The sequence below is a fragment of the Stegastes partitus genome, unplaced genomic scaffold (assembly GCF_000690725.1).
Source record: "Stegastes partitus isolate 25-593 unplaced genomic scaffold, Stegastes_partitus-1.0.2 Scaffold488, whole genome shotgun sequence".
Taxonomy (NCBI): Eukaryota; Metazoa; Chordata; class Actinopteri; family Pomacentridae; genus Stegastes; species Stegastes partitus.
This window is the reverse complement of record NW_007578219.1, coordinates 200,200-227,221: the sequence shown is the minus strand read 5'-3', so window position 1 is coordinate 227,221 and position 27,022 is coordinate 200,200. Positions and strand designations below refer to the sequence as shown.

Here is a 27,022-nt window from a genome sequence, read left to right as displayed (position 1 = left end):
TGTAGAAAGATGTTCCACCATCATGTAGAAAGATGTTCCACCATGTTGGATGTATCTCCACCATCTGGCTCCTCTGTTCTCTGTTTCTGATCCATGCTGCCTTTATTTATTGATCCAGTTTTTTCTTTCGCTGTAATTTGCTTCCTCACATGCTCTGACTACGTCGTTGCCTTTTGGTTGCCCCGAGGAGCTCAGATTTTTTGTTTGTTTATTACAGAATCTGTTTATAGTTTTTTGGTATAACATTTAGAAAGAGACACATAGAATAGAGTGATTTGGATGAAACGTTATGATTTAAAGCTCAGATTTGGTTCATCTTCTAAACAAAAGCACAACTCACCCACCAGCAGTTAAAAGGATTTTCAGTCCAAGGACCGAAAGTTGAAAATTGTTTTCATGGTTTCTGGCTCATAAACGGTGTCATTTAAAAAAAAAGATTTTGCAGTTCAGTTGGTTAAAACAGTAAGCGGGGCGACGTGAGTTTCTCCCTGTAAAAACAACATATTAGTCAAACACCACACTGCTGTAACTGCTCAGGTCTCTTGTTTTTGATTCTCACCGGGTGTTGCGGGGCGTCGTTGAGCGTTTTGAAGACCTGCGCCACCTTCCCTCGGGCCCTGAGGTGCATCCTGAAGCTGGGCATGGCACAGCGCGTCGCCAGGCTGATCACACTGCAGAGACGACACGCAGCAGCAGCAGCAGCATCAGCACAATAATTCCATTTACTTGACAAAGAAGCGGGCTGAGCGTAGCAGCGTAGGGTCTCACCTAAGGCATCGTGTGTTGAGAGGCTGTCCGCTCTTCAGACCAGTCGCCAGATACTCAAAGTCATCAGTGAACTCCTGGTTCTCTCCGAACTCCACCACGTCGTTGAAGTGCTTCACGTGCTGGACCACCGTGTACAGCTGGAAAACACGAGGCCGGGAGAGAATGAGCGCCTGAATCCGTCTTTTCTAAAAAACCCTTTCTGCCCGACAGTAAACTGTGCTGAACCGGCAGCGTGCGCTCAGAGCCTTGGCGGTTTTAATTAATCCATTTTTTGCTGCTACATCATTTCAGATTCCACAGAAACTTTGCATAAAAGATTAAGCTAAAAATCAATCAAACGCTATTTGTGTGGCACCTTCAGCGAAGTTCAAAGTGCTTCGCGGATGACTGATGCACTGATAATGAGTCAGAACAGGTCGGACGAAGCTAGATTAAAAAAGGGACAGAAAGTGGAGACATTTCGGGGAGAGCGAGGGGATGTTTTGGGGGGAAATTAACACATTTAGGGAATGCAAGGACACTCTGGGGAAGTTTACAGAAAGGGAGGACGTTTTAGGGAATTAGAAAGTAAGGAAAAAGATGATGTTTTCAGAAAGTGAGAACATTTACAGAAAGTTGGGCCAATTTGGGAAAGTGGAGACATTTTTAAAGCTGATCTGTTTATCCGTCAATAGTTGTTTTAGTAAAATAGCAGAAGAAAAGGAGTCACCAACCAATAACTCAGCATGACGCACACAGAATAAACACACAATACAGATTAACCCGTATTCGGTCACTGCACTTAAACACAAGACTTTGACCTGCCAGCTCCTGCACATATGGACAGCAAACAAACAGAAGGTTGTGAAATGACAGTAAATAAAAGTGACTTGAAAAATAAAGCAGAAGCTGTCGGCGATAACACAAAGCCGGTCATGAGGTGGCAGCAGATGAAGGATCCGGTCTCGTTTACCTCCTTGTGCTCTTTGCGACACTTGAGCGTGGTGACCGTGTCCTGGTAGGGGTCCGTGGGGAAGGTGACGCACTTGGTGACCTTCGGCGGAGGAGGAGGAGCTTTGAAGACGCCGTCGTCCTTCTGAGGGTCGGACGCCTCTTTGCCGGATCCTCCGGCTGAGACCGTGGCCTGAAAGACGGAGGGAGGAGGATGTTAAACCGAAGCCGGACCGGGACCGGGACCGGGAAGCGAGCGTGTTTCTGTGGACTTACTGGAGCCACCTGGGACTTTGAGAAGAAGGACGGAGGAGGCTCCTCTTCGCTGCCCACCGTCCAGTGTCGGGCGTTGTACACCGCTTTGGTGGGAGACTGTAAAAACAAAGCACACACATATAAAATCTGTGCATGCAAATGTTCTCTTTGTACTGCTGCCTTCTCCTTTGAGCTGACAAAAGGGCTTAAACGTATGTACTTGACGGAAGACTTCTGAAGCTGCTGTGGACCAAACTTGCAGAGATTTTAGCAGGACCAGAATTATAATTTAAAATAAAATAACTTCTCAAAAACCTTCTCTTAAGAATTCAAAACACCGTCTCTCTCCCCCCAAGGCTACATTTAAATCTTCCTTTTTAAATTAAAAAAAAAAAAAAAACAGTGGCATTGAGGTCTTGCATTTATAAATTTTGCATTTTTTTGTGTCTTGCCTGTTTTGTAAATTGTAAAACTAATTGCTGCTGATGTAAGAAATGACTAAAAACACTGAAAAGTTTAGGAAATAAAATGTTAAATTAACCACGGTTGTTGAAACAGGGACGCACCGATCCAGCTTCTCCGGCTGATCCCACTGGAGAGCTAAATTATTGACCTTTATTCTTTATTCTGATCATGTTTTTTAAGGCAACATCTGTGTTCAACTTTGCAAAACAATATTTAACAAACGACCACACATTCATGAATTTGCTGGACTGTTAGTTCTCATCAAATCGTGCAAGAGGAAGCTGGAAAAACCAGCGATCTGTTGACGTTTATTTTGTTTTTAACAGCGAGGCACACAGCTTGTCTGTAACCGGTGTGCTTCAAAATTACACCAACTACTGTGAGCTCATCACATTTGTACTTTTTCTGTGCGTCGAGTGCAGAGAGAGAGAGTCAAACATTTCTAACAAGACGCTGCTGATCCATAACGACGGATTCAAGAGTGTTTCTGCTTTCACACCATCGCTTGGCATCTCCGCAGCGCTTCTTCAACTCGTCCCCCCCTTTTTTTCTTTTTCTTTTTTTTTTGTTTGGTTGAACTCGTCTTGTTTTTTGTTTGTTTTTGGCACGATGCCTCTGGAGGTGCCGGATTAAGTTGGTGGTGTTTCACTTTGCAGCCCTCGAAAAGTCGGCTTTGCAAGTAGCTGCAGAAGTTAAAAAGAAAGCAAGAAAAAAACAAATCTCTCATTCTTGTAAAATGTACAGAATGTGCACAACGTAGCGCGTGCATGTAAATACATCTGAGTAGATCATCCTCGCTGCTTTTAGAGGAAGAAAAGTTCTGGAAATTCAGTTCAGCTGCTTTTAACACTGCTTAGGAAATGTACTAGACCACCTGTCATGAAAACACACATTATAGAAATCTTTCACAAACCTGTTTTAAACCAAAATAACATTATGGTTATTTATTTGGCAAAGAACAAGCTGAAATAACTAAATAGTCCTCATCTTTTTTTTTAACACACAATAACCCAAATCTGAGCCGATTTACTGGGCTTCTCTCAATCAGGCATCACAATCAGCCACTAAAACTAATTTTTCTGTTCAGGAATGCAAGTAAATAATGACTAGAATCTGACTAAATCATGAAATAATCATGTGCTTCACTATTTTTTCGGGCTTTTTTTGGTAAAACTGCATTTGAAAATTCATGCATAACAATAATAATTATATTTTAGCATCAAAAATATAGTTTTCTCCATACTAGTGTATTAGCTGTTACAGAAACATAAGAAATGCTGTTCATTCAGGCCATAAACCTGACTTTGGGTGGTGGTCTGACACGTTCGTTAAGCTCTGTATGTAACGTGGACCACAGTGCTGCACTCAGAAGCTTGTTTCTGCAGCATCACTCTCCTGAAGTAAAAAGGCATCGTGCATGTTGTCAGATTAGGAAGAAATAAATAAAAAAATCCTCAGAGCACGTTGCTATGGGTGTCCAATTTTTCAAAACATTTCAGGAGGTCTGTTTTGTATCTACGCTTTCACCCAGGACTCCTGTGGACACACACACACAAAAAGTGTTTCTCATCTGAAAAGATTTCTGTAAAAGTTTGCAAATAGCGAATAAAGAGCCTGACAAGAATGAGAAGATGAACAAAACCGGGGGAAAGCAAATACAGGGGAGGGGAGCTGAAGGCTGAAGGAGAAAAGAGGATAAACTGGATGCACATTAAACTGGCGAGAGTCGGCCAGCGCTGATCAAACAGCGGGACGCGCGCACACTTAAAACAAACACGCCATCCGCCCTCGTCCTTGGCTCGGCTCCTCGTCCTCTTTGTACGTTTTTGCCAAACCTGTGGTTGGTGGTTGCCGGGGCATTGGTGAGGAAAAACAAAAGAGGGAGCGAGGGAGGGAGGTGGACGGACTTGGCTGTGGATCGGAGGTGCGTTTGTGGAGGCGGCGGGGGCAGTGGGGGGATTTCGCGCCGCAGGGTTAATAAGCAGAGACAAAAGGGGAGTTTGGGGATGAGCTTTGCAGCGCTGGAACATCAACACACCGAATTAAAGCCTCCTACAGTAATCTGAATGACACAGACGGACACCCCGCCCCGCCCGCCCCGCCCACCCGCCGCCGAGCAGCATGGGAGAGATGAGAACGAGGGAGGAAGGTGGGCGAGCGTAACCCCCCTCCACCCCCCAAAAAAACCCACAGTTCATTAACAGCAAACTTACTTGGCTGCCAAAGCCATTTCTGAGAAACGCCGAAGCGCCTCGTGAATTAGTTTTGTGTATTATTCCGCAGGACGGCTCACAGCTCGCAGCACTTAATGCTCATCGATCCAATTGTTCCCAAGTTCTGTTCTGATAAACCGCTGAGTGGAGACGACTGACGGCGACGTCGATGCACCGCCGCTGGATAAGTCACTGCCGGTCGTGATCAGGAGATGGAATAACGCAGCACATAATACACACCCCCGGTACAAAGCCTCGTCTCTGCTGCCTTCAGACAAGAGGGGCTGCAGCCTGAAGTGCAGAAGCACAACAGTCGGTACCCCTCCGCCATCAGACGTTTAACTTCTCAGGACGCTTAGCAACCCGTTCATACGGTGCAATAATCTGTCTGTGGTATGTTTTATTTCTGCTTCTATTTTAGTATTTATTTGTATTTTTTAGGCCCTTCGTACAATCTAAAACGGTTTCTAATTCTATTTATTCAGGTGCCCGTTGTTGCCTTTTACTACGACCAGGTTTTTCTGTTTTTTATTTTATTTTTTAGTCTGTGACCTGTGCTCGTCATTTCATTCAAAGTGCATTTGAATTTCTTTTTATGTACTGATTGAATGACAATAAAGCTATCTGTCTACTATCTATCAGATGAATTCATAGCCTCCCATTAAAGAAGGAAAAAAAAAAAGGTCACGGAAATAAGGTGAAACTGACAAAAGTAACAATAAATAAAAATGTAATGAAAATCACAACGTTGTTTTTGAATTGTGGTTCAGCAGAAATATTTTTTTAAAAATAAAATAAATAAATAACTTTTTTTTTAAAACAAAAAAACAAGCAAACCAGCATGATGGGACCCATGGCAGCAAAGTGGTTTTTTTTTTGTTGGTTTTTTTAAAATTATTCTTTTCAACCACAAGCAATGTCTTATTTCATTAAATTTAATTTAGCAAATTTTTATTTATTATTATTTTTTTCAGTTTATAGGTTTTTGAGTGACTACAGGGAATTTTGCCTTTTCTTTAATTTAAGGGGATGAATACATCTGAGGACGACTGCATCTATCTATCTATCGATGTATCTATCTATCTATCTATCTGTCTATCTATCTATAAATAAGGAAATATACAGTTGAAACCAGTTTACATTTACTTTATAAAAAGACATAAAACCTTTATTTTCTCACCGTTTGACTTTAATTCAGACTAAACTTTTCCTGTTTCAGCTCAATCAGGATCATTATTTCTATTTGCTAAACGCCAGAATAACGAGAGAGAGAATTTTTTGTGACTTTCTTTAAGTTTGCATCCACTAAGATGCCTTCAGATTATTTGGGAAAGCCCAGATGATGATGTCATGGCCTTGGAAGCTTTTAATTGGTTAATTGACAGCATGTGAGTTAATTGGAGGCACACCTGTGGATGTATTCTAAGGCACACCTCGAACACGCTGCTTCCTTTGGTGACAACATGGAACATCTGAAGAAACCAGCCAAGTTTGAAGGCGTCGTATTCTCAGTGGATGTAAACTTCTGACTTTGAAGAAAGCAATAAAACCTTCTCTCTCATTATTCTGGCGTTTAAAACAAGACGTTTGTCATCTTTACGGAAACACACATTCTTTTACGTCAGATTGATTTGATTTGAGATGGATTAACCACTGATGAACGTAACCGTTAAGAGTTCAGGATAGTTTAGGATTTTACCCTCCGGCAGAGAATCTGTTGGCAGGACTAAAAGCCTCCACGTCCGTTCCATCCCGAGTGCCATCGATACGCCTAATGGAGGTCAGCACTCACCATCACACACTTGTACATTTGCATTCGGTGTGGATTTCCAAGTCTATTTATTGTTTTGCAGTTTCTGCCTCGTCTTTATTCTGTTGACATGAGAACAACAGGACAATAACCTTGAACCTTTACATAATTGCGTGATGGGTGATAATTAAGTGATTATAATAATCTTTGTGCCTTTAAATCCCAGCAGGGTTCAGGCTGATCACATCACCACAGCCAGCAGTACTTCTCACTTATATCTTGGTTTATTTTTATTTTATTAGTATATTTCTTAAACGTTTGCACAATCTCTGCTGCTGTAAACTCGCAAATTTTCCCACTGAGGGATTAATAACGGCGTATGTTATCTTACCTTTTCATTCGATACACTTCTTTTAGCTTATTTATCGTATTTTCACTAACGTTTTTCCACTTATATCTGATTACTTTTCCTCTAGGCACTGCATCCCTTAATGTAAAGTGACTTTGTTTTTTATTATTAATATTATTATCTATTCTTTTCAGGATTAATAAAGTCCGATCTGATCTCAACATTAAGTATCAAAGATCTTCAGATACCAGAAACTGGAGGAGAGTCGTACTGTTTTCTTAATTCTTTTCGTTGCTCATCAGATTTTGGAATATTTAGGCAACTTGTTTTTCCATTTTTCTTGCTTCTTTTGTTAATATCGCCAATTTTGTGAATGATATATGTTTAAAAACAGGAAGCGAAGCCGCTAACCACCGTCTCAGATGACAGCCAGCCTGAGTCGGCGACGTCAACATGACGATGGGATGACGAACGGGTTTAAAGTCTTTATGGTACGACAGCGCAAAAGGAGCACATTAGAGCGCTGGAGAGGGTCATTGTTATGGATGTAATAACCGCACTCATCCCATTAAAATATTCCTCAAATAAACCCGACATCATCTCCTAAATATGGATGAGCCTGTCTACGTGTTGTCATTACGGTAACATCTAATATCTCCCAGCGTCCTCAGCTGAATAACCTAACAACACTTCGGCTCCGCTGACGCCACTGATGCACAGTTTTATTGTAATTGAGGCTGAGTTTTTGACGACTCCTCCGTAGGCCGGTCACTTCCAGGGGCTATTGTTTTTATAATGAGCTCAACTCGGCTCTTGTTCTCAATTATGTTAATGGAAGACGGAGCGAGAGCCGGAATCCGCCGTGTTGGGCAAAGACGGTATAATAAAACAGCGGCGGGGAGGAGGACGTGGCGGCGGAGAGCGCCGCACTGGGAGGCAGGAAGCAAGACGGCGTGGTCAAGAGAAAGCGATGGAGACGGAGAGGACAGAGCGCATTATTCAACTGAGAGGGAGGGAAGTTATTTTAAGAGTCAGGGCATGAAACTGGATAACAAGAGCGAATGAGAGTACATTAAGTACGTTATTATGCTCCTATGGGCGCTGTGGCTGCTAATACTGCTCGTCTGCAGCGGGCAGATGCAGAGGAAATTAACTTTATACTTTGGCACTTCAAAAGTTCTCTGCAGGTGCTCAGAGAGAACTCCAAACAACAAAGTTATCTCTGCCTCTGCAAAGGCTTCAGACGGCCACAGGACCGGAGCACATCAAACAGTGCTCTTACAGGGCGGGCGGCTCCACACTCGCGTTACATAAAGTGGACTTTCTGCTGATTAAAGTCAGCACAAGACAAGAGGAGCGGCGAACTGGAGGTGACGGGACACGAGGAACTGTCCTGATTGTTTCAGTCTGATGTTGATTATGTGGGGGATGCTGCTCAAGTATAAACACTGGCCTCATTAGGAGGAGGAGGTCTGATCAAACGACACGTCCATATGGCTGTCAGGCGAATTTAAAGCAAACTTATAAAATAAACATAAAGAAACTGTGTTTCAACCGCTCTGGGGTGCGTAGTGTCGTCAGAAGGTGGCGCTGTAGGCTACAGGGATGTCATAAACGGAGCAGAATAAGCTGCAGACAAAACCACAAAAAAAAAAAAAAAAAAAAACAAGAACAAACAAACTTCTACAAGTGAAACTGGAGAAAAATCTTCAGGAATTGTTCTCAATCAGGAAAGTTGGAATCCTTCGTTCTTTGTCAGCGGGTATCAGCTGCGTTTTAGGAAACACGACGAACTTGTTTCACGATTTAAAGCAAAAGCACTTGTTGGAGTACGACGAAGCCGCAGCAGCACGTGAGGAGGCGTCTGCTTCGACTGACGAGGTGGTGACACCAAAGAAACCGACTCAGCAACGTTTATGTTGCAAAGCAGCTCTACTTTACTGTGCGTTGTTACGCTCAGGATGTGTCGGTCCGTTTCCATTTGAAATGCCTTTTGATTAAACAAACTGTCAGAAAGCAAGTTACACCTGATGCACTATTGACTTTAGTACAGTGTAGCTTTAATGCACATCAGGAACAGCTGCTTGCTAAATGGAAAAGAAATTGTTCTTTTTTTTTTATTTGCACCAATAAAGTTGTGCAGTTTTGAAGTACATCACCCTGCCCTCCTACGTAAACTGTTCTTTTGTCAGTCAGCTTCATTAGTGCTCGACCTCCATCCAAACGCCATCCATGGACATTTAGCACTCTTTATAACACTTTTAACGCTTTTTCCAAACTAATTTTAGGTCCGAGCTGCTGCGCTGCACTAACTGAGCGGAGACTAGAGGCTTCTCTGTGCACAGATCCCTCGTAGCGTCTATGGAGACACGAGAGGCGTTCAGGGAACATCTATGATTTGTAGCTTCAGGAAACAGCCGTGGTTACACTCTGCAGCTTCTAAACTGCACGAGTCTCTGCGTTCCAGCGTAGTAAACACTGAGATGCGATAAAACAGCAGCATCACAAGATGCATTTATGGCAAAGAGTGCAAGAGTATAGACGTTACAAACTAAAACGCACAATAAGACCAATAAGACCCCAGGCAGCAGCAAACCTAAACAGTAAGGAATCAGAAATCATGACGACATTTAAAAACCAGCTCGATGTTCCAGATGATCCTTAAGAACAAAACAGTCGTCTGAACCTGTGTTCCTGACAAACTGACTAAAAAGGAGAGATTTAAACGTCATATTTGCGGTGAAAATGTTGAGTTGCGCCTCAATTGGTAAGAAAAATAGTGAGATAATTCATGAGTGTGCAACGTGGTCATTTAAAATGGTCAGTTAATGGAAAAGCAGCGTTGAATCGGCCCTCGGCGTCAGCAGATTCTCAGAGATAAGGTGTGAAATCAGCACACGGAGAGAAAGCCGGCGATGAAAAATTGCAATAATATGCAAACTGTGATATAAACACCGGAGGCAGAGACTCGTGCATCCAAATTACAGCGTTCTAACTAATCCGTAGCCGCTCCTACAAAACTAATTTGAACGCAGGAATTTGTCTTTCTAATTACGACTATAATCACGCGTCACTTTTTTCCCCCCCAACAAAGTCGAAACGCCCGCAAACTAAGAAGAACACAATTAACAAGCCGCCGTAATGAAGCGAGGCTCATTAAGACAAACTCTGCAAAACTACACAAACTGCAGCAAAGCTCTAATTAACAACCGCAGCACAACACGAGTAAATCAAATTATCGGTGCAATTCCCGCCTGTTTTTTTTTTTCACCTGATGTGAGGCTTTAATTGCGGCGAGTTGCACGCAGGAGCTAAAGATAACCGGGAGGATGAGGCGCTGACACTTCACGTACAGTGAGTTACTCTGGAGTTGCAGTAGCGCTGCTGTGGACTGACGGCATTGATCCGTCTCCACTATAAAAAGGCACCAGGCTGCTGGGAGATCAATAGAGTCTGATCTCCAGCCGGGCTGCTCCGTGAACCGGGGCGTGACAGGCCATTAGCACGCTGTTAAATAAAAGACAAGCAGTTCAGAGATGTGCAGAAGCAGCTCGGTCCCTCCCCTCGTCCGTGCATGAATAAAACACACTCCTCCGCTCTGCCCACACACACTCAGGACTGAGTCATGCCGGGCGTAGGTGGACAGTCGCGTCCCCACAGGTACATCTCTTTTTTGAAATGTACAGTCGGGGGTTAGCACATTTCATTAAACTACTTCAAACAGACAGAAGGACCCAGATGTGCTGAAGTTTCCCAGAATTATTTGATCTCTTTTGAAGACAAAAGAGACACGCAGCCGATTCTGAGACTTCAGTAGGTTAGCAAAGATTAAGTTTTATACTTTCACGCTACATAAATTAACACCCCGAGGACTTCCGCTGAACGCTTGAAGGCAGAAATATGTTGAAAGAAGAGTTAGATGTCAAATCCTGTTATTTTAAGTTTTTTTGCTTTATGAAGAAACGAGAGAATAATGTTTAAGTTGAACCGCGGCTGTGAGCCGACAGCGCGTCCATCAACGTTTTATGGTCGGCAGCGTTGAAGACCGGGTGTAAATCAAGATGAGTCGATGTGCTCTCATCCGACTAAATTCTCATCTTAAAAGCTCCACATCAACCAGCTCAAAGACGTCTTGCTGCATTTTGTCCAAAAAGTCACATGTAGACGTTGCAGATCATCATTAAAAACAGCAGGTTAGCTTGTCTTGTGTTGTTTTCCTCAATAGCTCTTGTGCTAGTTTACTAGATGATAAGTGTCCAGATGCACGCTGGTCTGTCTGAGCTGCCACGACAACCTCAGTAGAAAATAACCAGGTTCAAATAACCTGAAACGCTGCAGACACGAGGTCTAAATGCTGATTCAGAGTGCATTAAGGATAACAACGCTGCAAGTAGAGTGCACCCAGTTCACAACATTTACTTCATCGACACGTTTGTTGTTTTTTTTTCCCGCATGAACAACTGATTGAGAATTTTAGTTCACAGAGATTTAATTTGATTCACTGAAGCCCCGTTTAGATCGCAGCTTTCCTCGAAACAAATCTAAAGTACTAAAGAAAAGCTTCTCCGCTTTTGCGTGCAGAAACGTCCAAAGTACTCGCAAATAAACAACCGCGCCGTCCTCTCTAAAGGGGCGCATTGTTGATGTCACGCAGCGTTTCTCGAACGGTCGACAAATTCCATGAAAAAGCAGCAATGTTTTCGCATTTCTGAGTACCTTCTGATTCCCGTGGCCGGTTGGAGGTTGAGTTCAGAGCATGTGAGCTCAAAAGACGTAAATGCTTAAAAACGTATGAGAAAACTGTTTCACGCTTTAATAAAGGTCATATTTGACTGATTTACTTAATAATCCACACTGAGGAGCATACGTGGCTGGCTTGGCGCTTCACAAGGCGGTTCCCAAAAGCATATTCAGCCTTCAGGTGATGTAGTAAAATACGACCACGTCAACCAGAACAGATGTAGCCAGTCATCTGAATCGCCTCCTCTCCTCCAGCTTTTGCTAACTGACATTTCAGAGACTGTTCAAAAATCAACACAACTGTTCCTCGCGTGACTTTGCAGCGTCTGACCTTCTTGTGTGCACTGAAGATCCTCCGGAAGGTGTCCGGGTTCTTCTCGGCCGGCTTGCCCTGAGGCGTCCTCCTCGGACCGCTCGCCACCACCCTGAGCCCGTCCTCCGAGAAGTCCAGGACGTCTGCAGACATAAAAAAAAAAAAAAAACACACAAACGCACAGTCAGCATCAACAGGACGTTCCAGTCAGTCAGGACGAACCACTGCACTGGACTGGGATCACTGGGAGCCAGATTATCTTGTCAAGGCATGACTGGCATGCGGCTACGGCTCTGCAGCACTTATTACAACAGTTTATTTGCACTTTTGATCTCTGCTGCTACATCCTGCTCCGATAAATCTGTTTTAACAACGACTTTCAAGAATCAGATCAAAGAAGCAACCGAACGCTTTCTTCTGTTTTGTTTTTTATTTTTTTATTTCTATAAAGTGCAAAACTGTTGTTGAGACGAGCTTGACACCACTCTGACACTTCACACAGCGAGCCGCTGCTGAGGATGAGCTCACAAGAACAGAAGCTGGAGCAGCGTTTGTTGTTGGAGTGGGTTCGTAGTCTGCGCTGGTATATTAGAGCCAGTGTGTGGGCTTTGTTTATACGTACACACAAATACAAAGGAGATGACCCCTGGTCATCCGCGGAACCAGAAATACAGCATAGTTCTCGTGGTAGCCTCGTTACGCAAAGTGGAAGATGTGGGTCGAGTGTGAACAGTTGAAAGACTCACAATGGACTGATTTAATCGAACTCTGTTCATCTAATCCTAAAAAACTTTTTTAGCTTTAGTTGTAACAGCGAGTCGGTTCATTTGGGTTTTTATGTTGTTTCTGGTCCCTGCTGCGTTTGTTTGAGCAGAACTAATGTAACTGCAGTCAGGTTCTGGTGGGGCACATTTGAGTGACGCACACTAGTGAAGAAATGAATGAGCACAAAGGTTCACTCATTCATACGTTACTGGTTGTTTAGTTCCTTCACTTCGCGTGCAGAATCGTGTTTCATGTGTGAGGATTCTGTGGAGCGTTGTCTCCTCTGTTTATTGGTTTAAGTCTTAGATTCCAGTTTCAGATGCAGCCCGGCCAGCTAATTCAGTTTGGTCACACGGTTCGTATAATGTGACTGTGTGTTGTTTTCTCATCGCTTTCTAAAGGAATAAACAACACTCGGCCTTTTAACCACTTTGGTTTTCATCTTTTGTCGAGAACTAGATAAAACTGATCCGCATTAGGACACTGAGGGAGCAAATATTTAACTAAATTGATCAGTTTTTTTTTTTTGGTGCGTTTTTCACAAAAGGTGACCAAATCCAAATCATATCACAGCACTTAAATGACAGCCTGTTAGTTCATCTATCATAATGTTGTATTATTTTTGCTTCTTAATTCCAATTAAACTTCTAAATGGTTCAATTTGCAATTCATGTATCGCAGCTCAACCACCAACATGTCGGATCCTGTAAAAGCAGCAGCTAACTCGGCTAACGGTTCTTGTGCTGAGATCACCAGCTAATCTTCTTTCAGAAATCACATAAATATGGCCTGTTGTTGAATAACTAGGTTAACATGATTTAATAAGCTGTAAATAGCAGCCTTTTCTGTTGTTTATGGATTAATTTAGGCTAACACGGCTAGCAGGTAGCGCTAGCAGGTGGCGGTGGAGTCACATTCAGTCCATCTGCAGATAACATCCAGATTGTTTTTGTGATTGGCTGAAGAAGAGCTATGACCTGGTTCATTTCATTCCTGCTAACATAACACTGTGTTATTAAAAATATAAAGAAGTATTTGCTTCCTCAGCCTCCAGACTGAATAAAACTCAACTAAGCAGAACAAACATCTGTGTCTGTGTGTGGTGTGTTGACCTGCTCGTATCCTGCTCTCCATCCTCTCAGAGTTCTTCTTGCTCTCCTTGACTGTCGGTCTTTCCCGGATCTCCAGCATCTCGAACGGATCTGGCGGCTCATCGGTCAGCATTTCCTCTACGGTAACCACCGGGGCTACCTTGGCGGCGGCGGCGGCGGCAGCAGCAGCAGCAGCAGCGGCGGCGGCGGCAGCAGCCTTCTTGGCCCTCCTCCTCTCTTTCAAGCCGTCGTCGTCGTCTTCGGCGCCGTCGCTGTCGCTCATGTCATCGAAGCCGAAGTATTTGATTTTGTAACTGGACTGGCCGTCTCTGCCGTCGGCGCCGTCCTCCTCCTGGTGGGCGTCCGCGTCCTCAAAGCCGAACAGGTCCAGCTTACTGTCCTTCTTTGACTTGGTCTGGGTCGGCCGGAACCTGGGAGAGGAACACGGTTAGCATTCTGCAGCCACAAAACCTTCACACAAATCAATTTAAAAAACAACATGCAGGCTCAGGTGCCTTCCAAGTGTACACCTGTCCAGTTTATTTCCAACTTCGGGCTTCGGTGTAATGTGTTTCAGATTAGCTGACATGAAACAGCAAGCTGCCAAATTCTAATTAATACTTTCACAGGACTTCTCCTTGGTGAAGAAACTAATCTATTATTTTCGAGCCAGGTAATGAAAGCAGACTTAATTAAAAAAAAAATTCTTTCTCGCAGCATTTCAAAAACTCAAGAGGAAAATTCGTGTGACACTGAGAAATGGCTTCACTTTGATCTGTGACCTTGGTCGTTTCAACCCAAATAAAATGACTGTGCGTTGGCCGTCCTTGGCAGAATGGCCTGATAGATTAAAGCGGAGCGAGGGTGAATGGAGGCCGTAACGCTGCAAAGAGGGGAAAATGAAACGCTGCTCCAACGCCACGGTGAGGGATGAAAATATGTAAAAGATGTAAATGAACGACTACGCGAACGGGTTATTCACAGAGTAATAACGCGTCCTCGTGGCCCTGTGTGAGCAAACACATAGTTTACATATTTACTTACATTTTCAGCCATTTGCTTTATGGATTTTTCCCTTTTGATAAAATTTCTCAGTCAGATCTTTCAGAAAGTAGCTGGAGGCGAGTTCTAAAAATCCGACAGCAGGCTTGGCTGAATGTATTTTGCATTCCTGAAATAACCATGTGCTACCATTCAGAGCCCCTCAGCCAGACACGAATGAAATGTCGGTGGCGTCTAACGTAAGTAGCTATTACTTTGGTAAACTCTTGTGTACATCCCTTATCAGTTTATCTCTTTATTGAAGTGGGTTGTATGTTTGCACTGAGTGAAATATTCCAACCCAAGACTTGTTTTTTCAGCGGTTGCACCATTCTGTGTAAATTATAAATATTCTGGGTGTTTTTGTGGATCGTCGGAGGCAAAACTTCACACTGATTCAGGCTGGCACGTTCAGCATCTTTTGAACTCTGAACCTCCGACAGAAGCGCGAGAAACCGTACGTGAACCCGGCTGAACAAAAACAGATATTTGTGGAGTCGAGATCAATGTGTGAGTCCTGCAAACTGGGGCTACATCCACACTGATGTGTTTTCATTTTAAAGCCAAAATGATCTCAAATCCAGACCAGCATTTCTGAAATAATCTCCGTGCATCCCAACACGCCTGGACGAACCTGAAGCAGGGGGTTGGTAGACGAACATACTACAGAGAAAAAAAAACATCAACACTGAAAACTAAACCGTGCAACAGCTGCCAGCACAGACAATAAGTACCCAAACTGCTGTAATTCATTATCCATGATGAATTAAACGCTGGTAGTCACGGCTGATGACTTTGTTTTCCTTGAAAAACCGGTCACAAGACAGGAGTGTGATGAATCAGAGAACAACACGTCGTGACATTTAAAGCCAATCAGACAGTCAGAATGTCTTCATCTCTGGCCATCCAAACTAAAACACAACCCCAAAGTTCTCAAACTAAAACAGGAGCATTTCCAGAAAGTCTCTAAAATAGTAAAGTAACGCAGAAAGTAGGCGACAACGTGTAATGTCATTTATTGCTGGTTAATCCTTTAGGACAGTTTCCCTGCCTGGTATATTCAGTAAGTGCACTCAGTAGGGATGTAATGTTTTGACCTGTTTTCTTAGTTCCTTATCATTTAGTAATTCAATAATCAATAACACAAAATGAACCCGTGATGTCGCTGCTCTGAACTCGCTCACCGGCTCAGACAGTCACCACGTTAAAGCACACAAACCCAGAGCTCCGTCCTGTCGGCATCAAGCACCACAGGAGACTTTCTCATGGTGCCACTTTGCTAGTTAAACTCCCACAATGCTCTCTGCCTGCTCTCTTGCTGCTACAGTCAGGGTTGTCGCTAGCGTCATAACAGAGTAACGGCGCTGCTGCCTGAAACAATCACGCTGCAAAATGGGCCGCTACGTTGTTTTAAAGGAAAATATTTAACAACAAGCGCCGACGGAGTTTCACTACCGTCGTCTTCGCTGCTAACGCTGCTATTCGTGAGCGTATTCGCCGCTAAGCAGTTAAATCTGAGCTTCAAAGGTCATTAATAATTCTGGAAACATCTGAGCAAAGGCTGCAATTTAGGAGATTTGTTCTGCAGCACATGGCGCCCAGTGTTCAAACTGTCCCGTCAGTGGCTTTACACGTTCACGCCATCCTTACATCCCGACACTTACGCAATAAAAAATGAATTTAAAGATTGACTTGAAAAACCACGTTTGAAAAACATAGTTCAGTGACAGGAACTGCTACGCAAATGACGATTATGTGCTCGATTTGTTTTTCTAAATAGATGCAATATTTTTAAGTTTCTGTTTTTCCAAAGTCAAGAATGAACTCTGAACCTCAGTCTGAGGGATGATCTACACACAAGTGACAAATTAAAGGAAAACCCAGAACCCTCAACCCCTTAACATCAAAACAATAACACTTTTGGTGTTGAAGTTCATGTTTAACAAGATCCCGACCGGGCATCTATTGAAGGACTCTTCACCAACCTTCATGGAAACACCAAATGAGGAAATATCTTTCTATCCCTCCAGAGATTTGCAGAATTAGTTCCACTGAAGCTGCTCTGGTTTCCCTTTCATTAGTCTTTATATAATAAGTAGACATATTCTACATTCACTTTTGCCGCCCTCCAATCAAATCTATCACTGAAATGTTCACTTTGTGTCATCCTACCTTGTATTTTGCTGTTCCGTCTTCTTGCGCTGCCACCCTGCCTCCCCTAGCTGTGTCGTGCTGCCAGAACCGGCACTACTGCTACCACTAGAGGGCGCTGCATCATTACTAAACTCCTCCACCCCTCGGTCCTGGATGGTGACGTTGCACATTGACATTGAAGAGGGGTGCAGCACTGTGTAGTCCCTCGTCCTGCCCCGACTCCCTCCTCCACCTCCACCGCTACCTGACGTTTTATTACTGCCGTCGGACGTGGATTTGGGAAGATCCGTGCCAAAAACGGCGCTCGCGAAGCCGCTGGAGTCCGAGGCTTTGCCAGAGCCCTGTTTGCTGGGCCTCCGGTATGTCCGACAGTTAGAGTTTCTTTCAAGTGACGACGAGGTGGAGGTCTGGGAGAAATCTGACGTCTCCAGAAGGTCGGGGTCGCCGCCCAGGTCGTCACTCTCGATGAGGCTCTGGAGCCGTGGAGGAGAGGGCGGCTTCTGGTGCCGGGTCTGGACCGGGTCGCAGCCGCCGGCGGTGACGCCCGCTGTGGCCCAGGAGAGCGTGGGGGCGGGGTTGCGGGGTTCCTGGGTGGGTGAAGGCGGGCGGAAGCCCATGATAACATCCCAGGAGTCGTAGGCGGGCTCGGCCTTGGACCCCGTCTTCAGGGTGGTGGTCTGGGCCAGGGGCTTCTTGTCGCTCTCGGAAGCATTTTGGTACCACGAGTAGCTGTGCTGGTTCTCCAACGAAGACAAGCTCTGCTTAGACTTCCCTAAAAAAAAAGAAAACAAACTCAGTTCTGCAAAATAACACCAACTGACAGAGTTCAGCTTTTTGAAGAGAAAATTCACATTAAATCCTGGATGAAATAACGGTGCAGCACTGATAAACTATCGTTTTAAACCCCCATCACGTCATGATTCTGATCCAGCCCAACATCATAGCTGAGTGTGACCACGGTTGGTTAGCTGTACCTGTAGCCACAACCACCTGTCATGTACAAAGTAGTTGTAGTTCCTCTTTAAGATCCTAGTTCTGGTTAATTAGCATGAAAACATAAAGACAGGACTCAAAAACAAAACACACATAACGGTAGAACTGCCCAGCTGTTGAGATCACAATCGTTTAGTTGATTCAGTGGAGTTCTGCCTTAATTCAGAACATTTTCTAGAGGTCAATTAAAATTAAAATTGCATCCAACACTCCTCACGTCCCTGAATTTGCTAATCAGTGGACACTATAATTTACTGATGTTCCCTAAACATCTCACATGCAGGCTACGCTAGCCGCTAGCTCGGTAGCCGTGCACAGAGAAGCCTCTGGTCTCCACTCAGCAGGTGTGTGACAAAAACGACTTTGATAAGAGTGAACCAAAGCATTCTGAGGTGAAACCAGGTGATTTTATCTACGTGGACTGTTTTCTGTGTGCGGAAATACGAGCAGAGCTCACATTTGCACAAACAGGTCGCAAGAACCATGAATAATATTCAGTTAATTACTAAAACACTGACTGGAGCTAAAGATTATTTTCAGAATTTCATGTGTTTGTCTTTTTGGCTTAAATCACTTGTTCGGTGAATGAAATATCCAAGTATTTGTGAAAACTCCCAACCAAGCAACACTGCTCAAAACAAAAGTTATTTAACGATGACACAAAGCAGAACATCCTCTCATTTGCGGCGACATTTGTCGTGTAATGTTCTGCATATTGTGAATCTGACTGCAAGTTGTTGTGGAGAATTCTCGTGGGTGCTTGTCAATTCATTACAAAACCATATTTATATAGTTTACAAGGTCTCCACTAAGACTTTCTCTCCGGGGCAAAACAAAAAAACAACCAAATCTTACTTTCATAAATCAACAGAATAGATTCACAGCAAATAGTGGCGACGTGCAACCTGCAGAACACCACCTGGTGCATCACTGAAACAGCACCGTGCCCACAACGCGGCTCGTCGCCAGCCTCTACAGACGTCTCAGCAGAAAGACGGCGCACCAAATGATTGCACCATTTCGAAAAGCACCTTCACACACTCAGAAGCAGGTCACACACACACACACACACAGTCAACAGGCACAGCTGGAACAACAGCCAAGTTTCATATCAAAACACTCATTTGCCCGTCGCCGTAATTCTTGGAGAAAATCCGACGGCTCTGGAGCCACTTGCCAGGACAACACTTTGGTTATTAGCACCCCTCTGGTCATTACTGCCTCTGCAGATAACAAACGGGCGGCAGAGACAGGAAAAAAAAAAAAGAAAAAAGAAATTGCTTCACAGCGTATCATCAAAGAATATCTGCTCTTCCTCTAAACGGGAGCTGTGGTTTTTATTTGAAGGCTGTGTTGTCAGAGCGTAAGGGTGGCACAACTGGAAAGTAGGCCACTTCACTACTTCGCCACCCGACTCAGACCTTATTTGACAAATGAAAAATAAAAACTCACAACAGATAAAACACTTGAAGAGCGAGTTAGGGCCAATCGGTGTAGAAACGTGTCGTAGCTGAAGGCCGACAGCGACGCAATAATGTAAAAAAGCAAACAGAAAAACTTCTAAAACTCTGCTTTCATCTCAGTGTCCATCAGGTTTTGAGCAAAACTACTAAATTAGCGAGTCCTCATCAAGTGCACTTCAGGACTCGAGAAGAAGTTTAGCTCGACTGATTCATCTGTCAAGCCCCGACAGCCACAAGCGTCTCCTCAGAAGAGGTTCGAGGCCTTTGGAGTATCTGCTGTTAATCCCGTTTCAGTGTGCACATGCAACCCTCACGCCCCGATTACAGAAATCCACATAAGCTCTTGTTTTGAGTTTTAAAAAAAAAAAAGGGGGTTTTGTTTTGTTTGCGCCACATCATTGCTACGATTGCAAAATGTGCCGCCGGTGATTAACAGTTTCAGTTGTTCCTCGGCAGATGGCAGAGCAGCGGCGGCGGCCGGCCTGTATGACACACCGGACGTTCTGCAGGATGTGAGGAAATTAGCAAGGCTGCTCACAAAGTATTGATCTGAAGCTATAAGGGCTGCGGTGTCGATCGGTTGGTCGATACGCTCTCGTCTGACCAGATTCTCGTTGGCTGTGCTATCACCAACGTGACAGTCATAAGGAGAAAAGCTCTACATCAACTTCCTTACAGGGTTAATCCATTATCTTGGTGGCAGGAGGTGCACACTACTCGTGAACACCCCCGAGTTTTCACAACTTTGAACTGGCCCAATTCAACGGCGGCTGCTAGATCCACCTCATGTGTATTTACTGAATGTTCACTCGGAGTCCAACCATGTCAAAGAAGTCGTCAGTGTGGCTGCATTTTGTGCCAAAGGGTCGAGTGTAAACTTTGCAAACAGCATTTTGTGTATCAACAACCAACATCCTGTAAAAGCAGCAGCTAACTCGTCTGTGTTTTATTCCCCAATAGTTCCTGTCCTGGATTACCAGTTGGTATATTTCCAGAAATCACATTATCACAATCATTTCAGTATAAAATAACCACATATAACTGATTTAATATACTGCAAAAATAGCGTTTTTATGTTTGTTTATACCTCATGTAGGCTACCATGGCTAGTAGCAGTCAGAGCACTGTGGCACATTTAGTTCATCTACAGATTGTTTTCCCCGCAACCAATCGATTGGTTAAAAAGAGTGGCCGCGATTTCAGTCGATTTTCTTTGGTTCTGCAGCTTTAGAAGCCGTTTGATAACTCAAATCGAGGACTTCACCCCGTGTGGCTTCAATTTTTCCTTCAAACGGGCAGATAAAAATAACAGAGTCTGGAGAGGTGACACCTCGGCAACGTGCAAAGATGAGAGTTTGGCTGGTTGGCTTCGTGCGCCAGATGGGGCTCGGTGTCGGTTATGTGTCTCAGCTCGTGTGGGTGTCAGACTGTCTCATGAGTTTGCAGAAAACTGCACAGCAAAAAAAAAAGAAAGAAAAAAAGTCAGTATCGAACCAGGTACAAACACCCACAAGCACCAAATGCTGCAAAGGTCGAAGGACTCAGTCAGCCAGTCGAGTGTTTGGTTTGCACAGTTTAGCCGAGGATGAAACAAACCGAGGACGGCTGAAAACGAGTTCACAACACTCCCAGAAAACCTGCCAAACAGTCAACGATGGTGGCAGATTGTGTTTACATGCACCACCAGAATCCCAGCGATGAGGCTCGTCTTGGTTTGATCATTTCGGGATGTGGCATTTATATGAAAATCTGGTTATTCACATCCTCGTATAGATGAGAAATACAGGATTTGGATACCGACGATGTTTACGACTGAACTGGAAATTTAATTTTTTTACATTCCTGCACCTGAGACTGACGAGGCTCGGTACGCGTTGCAGATTTGGCCCGTCCATCTTTTTTTTCCAGCAGCGGGACACTTAAATTACACAAAACGTTGATTGTCCTAATTTTAGCGGACGTCAGGTTAGTGAGCGGTGGATGAACATACGCAGCTGTAACTGGTGGGATAAAGGCATCATGATGGAGCTGAGTAACCACAAGAAAATGTGCTTATGAGCAGAGCAGCATGCGAGAAGAAACAGCAGCAGGAGGAACAGATCTGTCGCAGGTGAAAGCGTCTACAGCGTTAGCGTAATGTACGTCCCCAAAACTGGAATAAAGGTTTATGCATATTTCTGAATTCAGGTTAAGATGTAGACATGCAACAGTCCAGGCATCGTTCAGAGTACTGCAGCTAGCCTGCTCATGATTCTCAAAACTGGTTTCTTAAATTGGTACACGATGTTTACACGCACTGACGCAAAAAACCTGATCATAACCGGGATTCTCAATGCAAACACAGTGGATGAGCTCAGAAGAGTCTGAAACAGTGACAGAAAACACTTCAAAGCTTCAGAGCCCAACAGGAGAGAGTTTGTAACGAACAGATGCTAGCTTTCATATTGTAGCAGAAAAAGGCTCTTTTCTGACTCCTGGCATCTCAGAGAAACTTTCCCAACAGGATCCTCAAGAATGGGTTTCTTCCCAACAGATGTTGGGGGAAAAAGGGAGGGGGGATTAACTTATAATCTTTATTGGGGCCGATACATATGACGATAAACGGCCACTATGGATGACCTGAGCCAGAAGTCTCGTTCGTAACACATGTTTCAAATAAAAAGCTGCTGGCGATGGAGCAGCCTCTAAATGACTGGGCGTAGCGTCTCAGTGTGATGAACTGAACTGGAAATGGGGTGTGCCGCCATAGTTAGAAAGTATATTGCATTTTAAAGAACAGAAAAGTTCAATCGGAGACACCCCGGTGCTGCACAGTTTACCTAAATGAGTCAGTTTGTTCAACTGCTCAATTACACTGCATTAAAAACACAAAACAGCCCATTATTTGGTCATTACTGATGGAGTGGTTTCCTACTCTGGATCTAGACGGGCCAGTTTGTGACTGGGACGCTGTGGACGGATTGGGAATGAAATATTAAAGGCTCCGTGACACCAGAAGCAGAGAAATGTCACTGAAACAACGGAGAAGCAGCTGCTCAAGTGGATTTCTGTCATATCCGGACATATCATCAACTCAAACTGCCGGCTTCTGTCGTTCACTCACAGCACCGTCCCTTAAAAAGTGGCCGAGAGGACAGTGAGGCGGGTTTCACAGCTGCCACTCGTGCAGCAATCCGACCACGTATTGGAAAGAGATCAGGCTTTAGCCGATCAGCAGAGAAATACCTGGACTGGCCTCAGTCCCAATCCTGAGGGATTCCTTCACTCAGGACGCCGGTTCACCCAGAACATGGATTTAAATATACTTTTGATCACATTAAGTGCGAAGCTTTTACCTTCTGAAACACAAATTCATGTTAATCAAAGCAGTACTCGTCTGATGAGCCTGCAAATTGTACGTACTGCTCCATAATGTGGTTTATCCTCATGGGCTGTTGCTCGATGAGGACTGATAAAGTTCGGTAACGAGCTGCTGGATTTACATTTCTGAGCTGCTGTCACAACAACACACTTTCAGGATATATAATCACAATACAAGCAGCTCAACATTTCAAATTTGCTTTCCTAATTTACAGCCGAGACATTTTGCGTCCCAGCTCAGCAAAACGAACTTTGTGCCTCAGTCTTCTTGAAAATATAAATACTGGTCTGAAAGTAGCATCAGTCAGCTCGGCAGCACTGGCACACTTTATCAAAAGAGCTGTTTGGTCAAGGATTTTATCATATTTACTGAGTCAACACCGCCAGCCTTAGTAAGCAGATAACACGGCTGCTGCTGCTGCTGCTGCTGCAAGTGCTTCGCTTTAACTCGCATGCAGCGGCGACGCTGTGGAAATGTCACTCGCCGGGTCACGGCTTTCTGCTCCGAGTCACTTGGAGTGGCTCTCGTCCCTGGCAGGTGGCCAGCAGCAGTCACGGAAAGCTGAGGACAAGTCGGGCTGAAAGCAGCGACACTGACAGCGAGCCGCAGGAGAAGCAAGGGCACTGATTCCTCTGAGTTTGGCCTGAAAATGACGTGTAAAACTGAAGGCCCAGAAAAATAGGCTGAAGGAACAAGCACGAAGCGACTAGTCGGGAAGCTTAGTTGGCTTTAGTTAGACTTGCTTTGTGCAGGGTGTTCAGGTTAAATTAGTCGTGCTGCGGAGGTCACCGCTTTGGACTCTGGTAACCTCTGACTAATAAAGGCACTAATGAAGAAATAAAGATGCACTTCTGCAGTCTCTAAACTCTGTCTTACCGATGCTAGCACTGCTGTTGAAGAACCGAGCCGTGTCCTCCACCATCCTGGGCTGGCTCTTGTCCCCGCCCGGCCACAACGCCCCTCGAGCGGACGCTGAAGTGTGGGACGCTCCCTGGAAGCTGGACCTGCTGCCCGTGTGCAGAGAAGCGTCCGGTCTTTGCGCCTGTGGAGGCTCTGCCGAGGCCGGCTTGGCGGGCGACGACTTGCTGCCGCCGCGGGACGACACGGGTTTAGATTCCTCGTCGCTGTCGAACCCAAACGGATCTTCCAGGCCGTCTCCGCACGGACGAGGCCTCTTGTAAACCTCCAGGACAGAGTCATTCTTGGGGGCGCCGGCGCGCTTGGAGCCCACCTTGGCCTTGTAGGTGGTGTCGCCCCATTTGGTGCTGAGGGTGCCTCTCTTGGTGGACAGAACCTCGTCGAACTTGGACGTGCCCTCCCCTCCCTTGCGGCTGTAGGTTTTACCAAATCTGGATGTCATTGTTGCATCTGGGTCATATTCTCTAAAGGGAAAAAAAAAAAAGAGGAGAAAGAAGAGCAGATCTTAAAAAGAGCTGTTAACAAGCCCGACATGGACATGCTCCTCCAGAATTAAATTACTGCCTGCTAGAAAACATCTATTCTCTCAAGACTCGGCTGCTGTAGCTGCGTTCTTTCCGGCATAAACCAAAGCGTCTCTGTCGCCTCCACAGTCTCTCTGGTTGGAACAGACGATATCACATCACTTCTGGCTCCCTGTTCTTTTTAAATTGAGTTTCAGATTTTACTGATCATTACTGGGTTTGGCTTCGAGCTACGCAGCTGAACTTTGATGCCATACGAGCCAAATGGCAGCTATAGGTTCTCAGGTGAGGCCCTCCTCAGGTGTGGACCTTCAGACTGTTCCAAAATGGAGACTCGGCCCTAAAGGTGACTCGCCAGCAGGAGCTACCAGCCTGAGGAGACACGTCTTACAACCCATTTGTACAACTTGCTTTGAAGTGATGTCATCTTTTTATTGCTTTTAATATTTGATTCGTATCTGTTCATAGCGACATATTACATTTTTATGCTGTTGTGCTGCTTTTGTGTTGTCTGTAAACCCTCGTCTTTAAAGCTGCCATATAAATAAAGTTATCGACTTTTCTTTGTTGTTGCAAAAGCTACGGGACTAAAAGGCTCCGGATCTATTCATCTGTCATTCTGATTGTGCTGAAGCCCTTGAAACATAATATAACACAGTTGATTCAAAACAAAGGATTATTATTTTACTGCTCGCGAAAGTCTGTTTACCAAGTAAAAACATTTCTGTGTCCGGATGCTTCTCCTCGACTAAATATAGAAGCTCTCTGATCATTAAATAAAATATAACAAGCAGCCGAGTATCACAAAACACAGTCAGCTGCTGCAGTTAGATGAGCTATCATCACGCTATGGACACATTATTTTAAATCAGTAACACAGAAAGCACAATTGGCCTGATTGTTGTTATTAGTCATTTAATTGTAGTGATGTGTTATAAGACGTCATGGACGAAGTGTCTTTCATCATCTGTTGTCCTGGACTATTTAAAAGGTCGGTCAGCCAAATTACTAGTCAATTAAATTTATTAACGAGCTTATTGTCAGGGCACACCTTTAATATTATAAATAAGACTAATTCCAAGGCACACATGTTGGGCAGCACTGCTGTCGCTCCCCTGCACTCATCGATATGATAATGTGATCTTACTTTGCACAGCATCACACATTTTATACTGATTTTACTCTGAAACAGCTCAGAAATGGTGCAATTATCAGATTAACATCTAAAGGTTTCCATTGTTTCGTCCCCAGTGTTCCCAGATCTCAGCAACACCTCTGATTATCATCATCATCATCATCATCATCATCATGGATGTGATTCTCCATGTTTCTGCAGTTCACCTCAACAGCAATGCATTTATTTATAGGTTTGCAAACGAAACCAGTGATTAGATAACTCAGTTTATAAGGAATCACTGATTTATTTGCATATTACTTCACAAACGATCGCCCTCTTAATGTATTCGACCACAAGCAAACTGGACGATCATTTTTAAGGCAATCTGTTTGTATTAAGACCTTGTAGCTTGGTAGAATTAGCAGCTAACAGCTTGAGGACTTCTCAGCCAGCTGGTTTGACAAAACAAGGCTAACCTAGCTTAGCTTGACGGCGTGCTAAAGGTGCTAAGTTGATGCTATCAGCAGTGATAGGATGCTAACGGAGTAATTAATGGAAATACGGCTAAATACTACGGTGGAGGTGGCAGAAACCGGGCAGTAAATGCGTGTGTTTGTGTTTCTAAAATGTGCGTTGCGTATCTTAACTCCAGTTTAAGCCGTTAGCATTAGCACGAAGCTCAACACAGGGAGACAGCAGCCGTCACTCCAGCGAACTGCTAGCTAGCGGGATGCTAACGGCTAACAATAACTACAACCTGACATCGCGTCGCGCCACAACCAAAACATCCGCGCACGGAGCGCTTTCTGCCGCCAAACCGACCCCCGACTGTCGTCGGTATCCCCACTTACTTGGTGAGCTAAAGGGCCGATCCACACGAAATACACTCCGGACCCGAAACGGTCGTTAAACTCGTTAACAGGACCGGGCCTGCTTCCCTGATTCAAGCTGCCCTGCACAGTATAAACAAGGCCGAGCAGCCGCCGTTCACGGCCAATCAGAGACGCAAACACGCAGCGGAGAGAACCGCGGATCCAGACTGCGGAGAAAAGACTCGGTTTAGAACCGCTTCTGGAGAAACGGACTCCGTTTTTCAGGCTAAATCGCTCTCGATTGTCTCCTCCGGGCTGCGACGAAGGCTTCCATTGGACTCCCCCGCTGCGTCAAGCTGACGAGAAGCAACAGCACATAAGCGAAAACTGCGCGATCTGCCCTTAAAAATAAAAGCATATACTTAACCCATGAAAAGACGTTTTAGCTAAGAATACCTGAGATGGACGAATTTGCATGTAGCATAACAATTTCAAAACATGTACCCTTTTATCTACATGTAATCCAGTATCACGTTAATTCAATATTTCTTGAGATTTCTGGCAAAGTTCATCATTTTGGCTGTTTTTATTTTTCAAAATTCTCCGGAAGTGCCTGTATGTAACATTTCAAACTTCACGCCAGTAGCTTTATTAATCTTATCATTACACATGCCGCGTTCAGGGACTCCGGATAAAGTCGAAAAGATGTTCATTTCAGGATAAATAATTCTGCACTTCCAAGTCAGAGCAAAATGAGAAAAGGGATCCACTTCCAGCATGAACATATTTTGACATGCTTCGAAAACAATGACATAAACACAGATTTTATTTTTATTTTTTTTTAGAACAATTGATTTCATTTTTGTCTGCAGCATAAAGTTCTGGACCTCAATGGAAACAGCAAAATCATCGCTCGAGTAGTAAAGAGAACTCAAATTATATTCTGTGTAGTGTGACACAATTCTAATGACATAAATTGCAAATATAAAAAAAGAAAAAA

The 27,022-nt window shown here is 44.3% G+C and overlaps 1 protein-coding gene across 1 annotated transcript in view; it reads right to left on the bottom strand.

The window, feature by feature from the left end:
* The window catches only part of LOC103361134 (wings apart-like protein homolog), a 45,985-nt gene extending 19,617 nt beyond the window's left edge, over positions 1 to 26,368 (bottom strand). The window contains exons 1-9 of the mRNA XM_008287142.1: positions 26,062 to 26,368; positions 23,528 to 24,033; positions 16,853 to 17,606; positions 13,661 to 14,070; positions 11,802 to 11,926; positions 1,975 to 2,070; positions 1,721 to 1,891; positions 769 to 905; positions 560 to 671 (exon numbers count right to left, since the gene is read on the bottom strand). Coding sequence (XP_008285364.1) covers positions 560 to 671; positions 769 to 905; positions 1,721 to 1,891; positions 1,975 to 2,070; positions 11,802 to 11,926; positions 13,661 to 14,070; positions 16,853 to 17,606; positions 23,528 to 24,011 — 2,289 coding nt within the window. The 5' untranslated portion in view covers positions 24,012 to 24,033; positions 26,062 to 26,368. The remainder of the gene's footprint in view (positions 1 to 559; positions 672 to 768; positions 906 to 1,720; positions 1,892 to 1,974; positions 2,071 to 11,801; positions 11,927 to 13,660; positions 14,071 to 16,852; positions 17,607 to 23,527; positions 24,034 to 26,061) is intronic.
* Between the last annotated feature and the right edge of the window lie 654 nt (positions 26,369 to 27,022).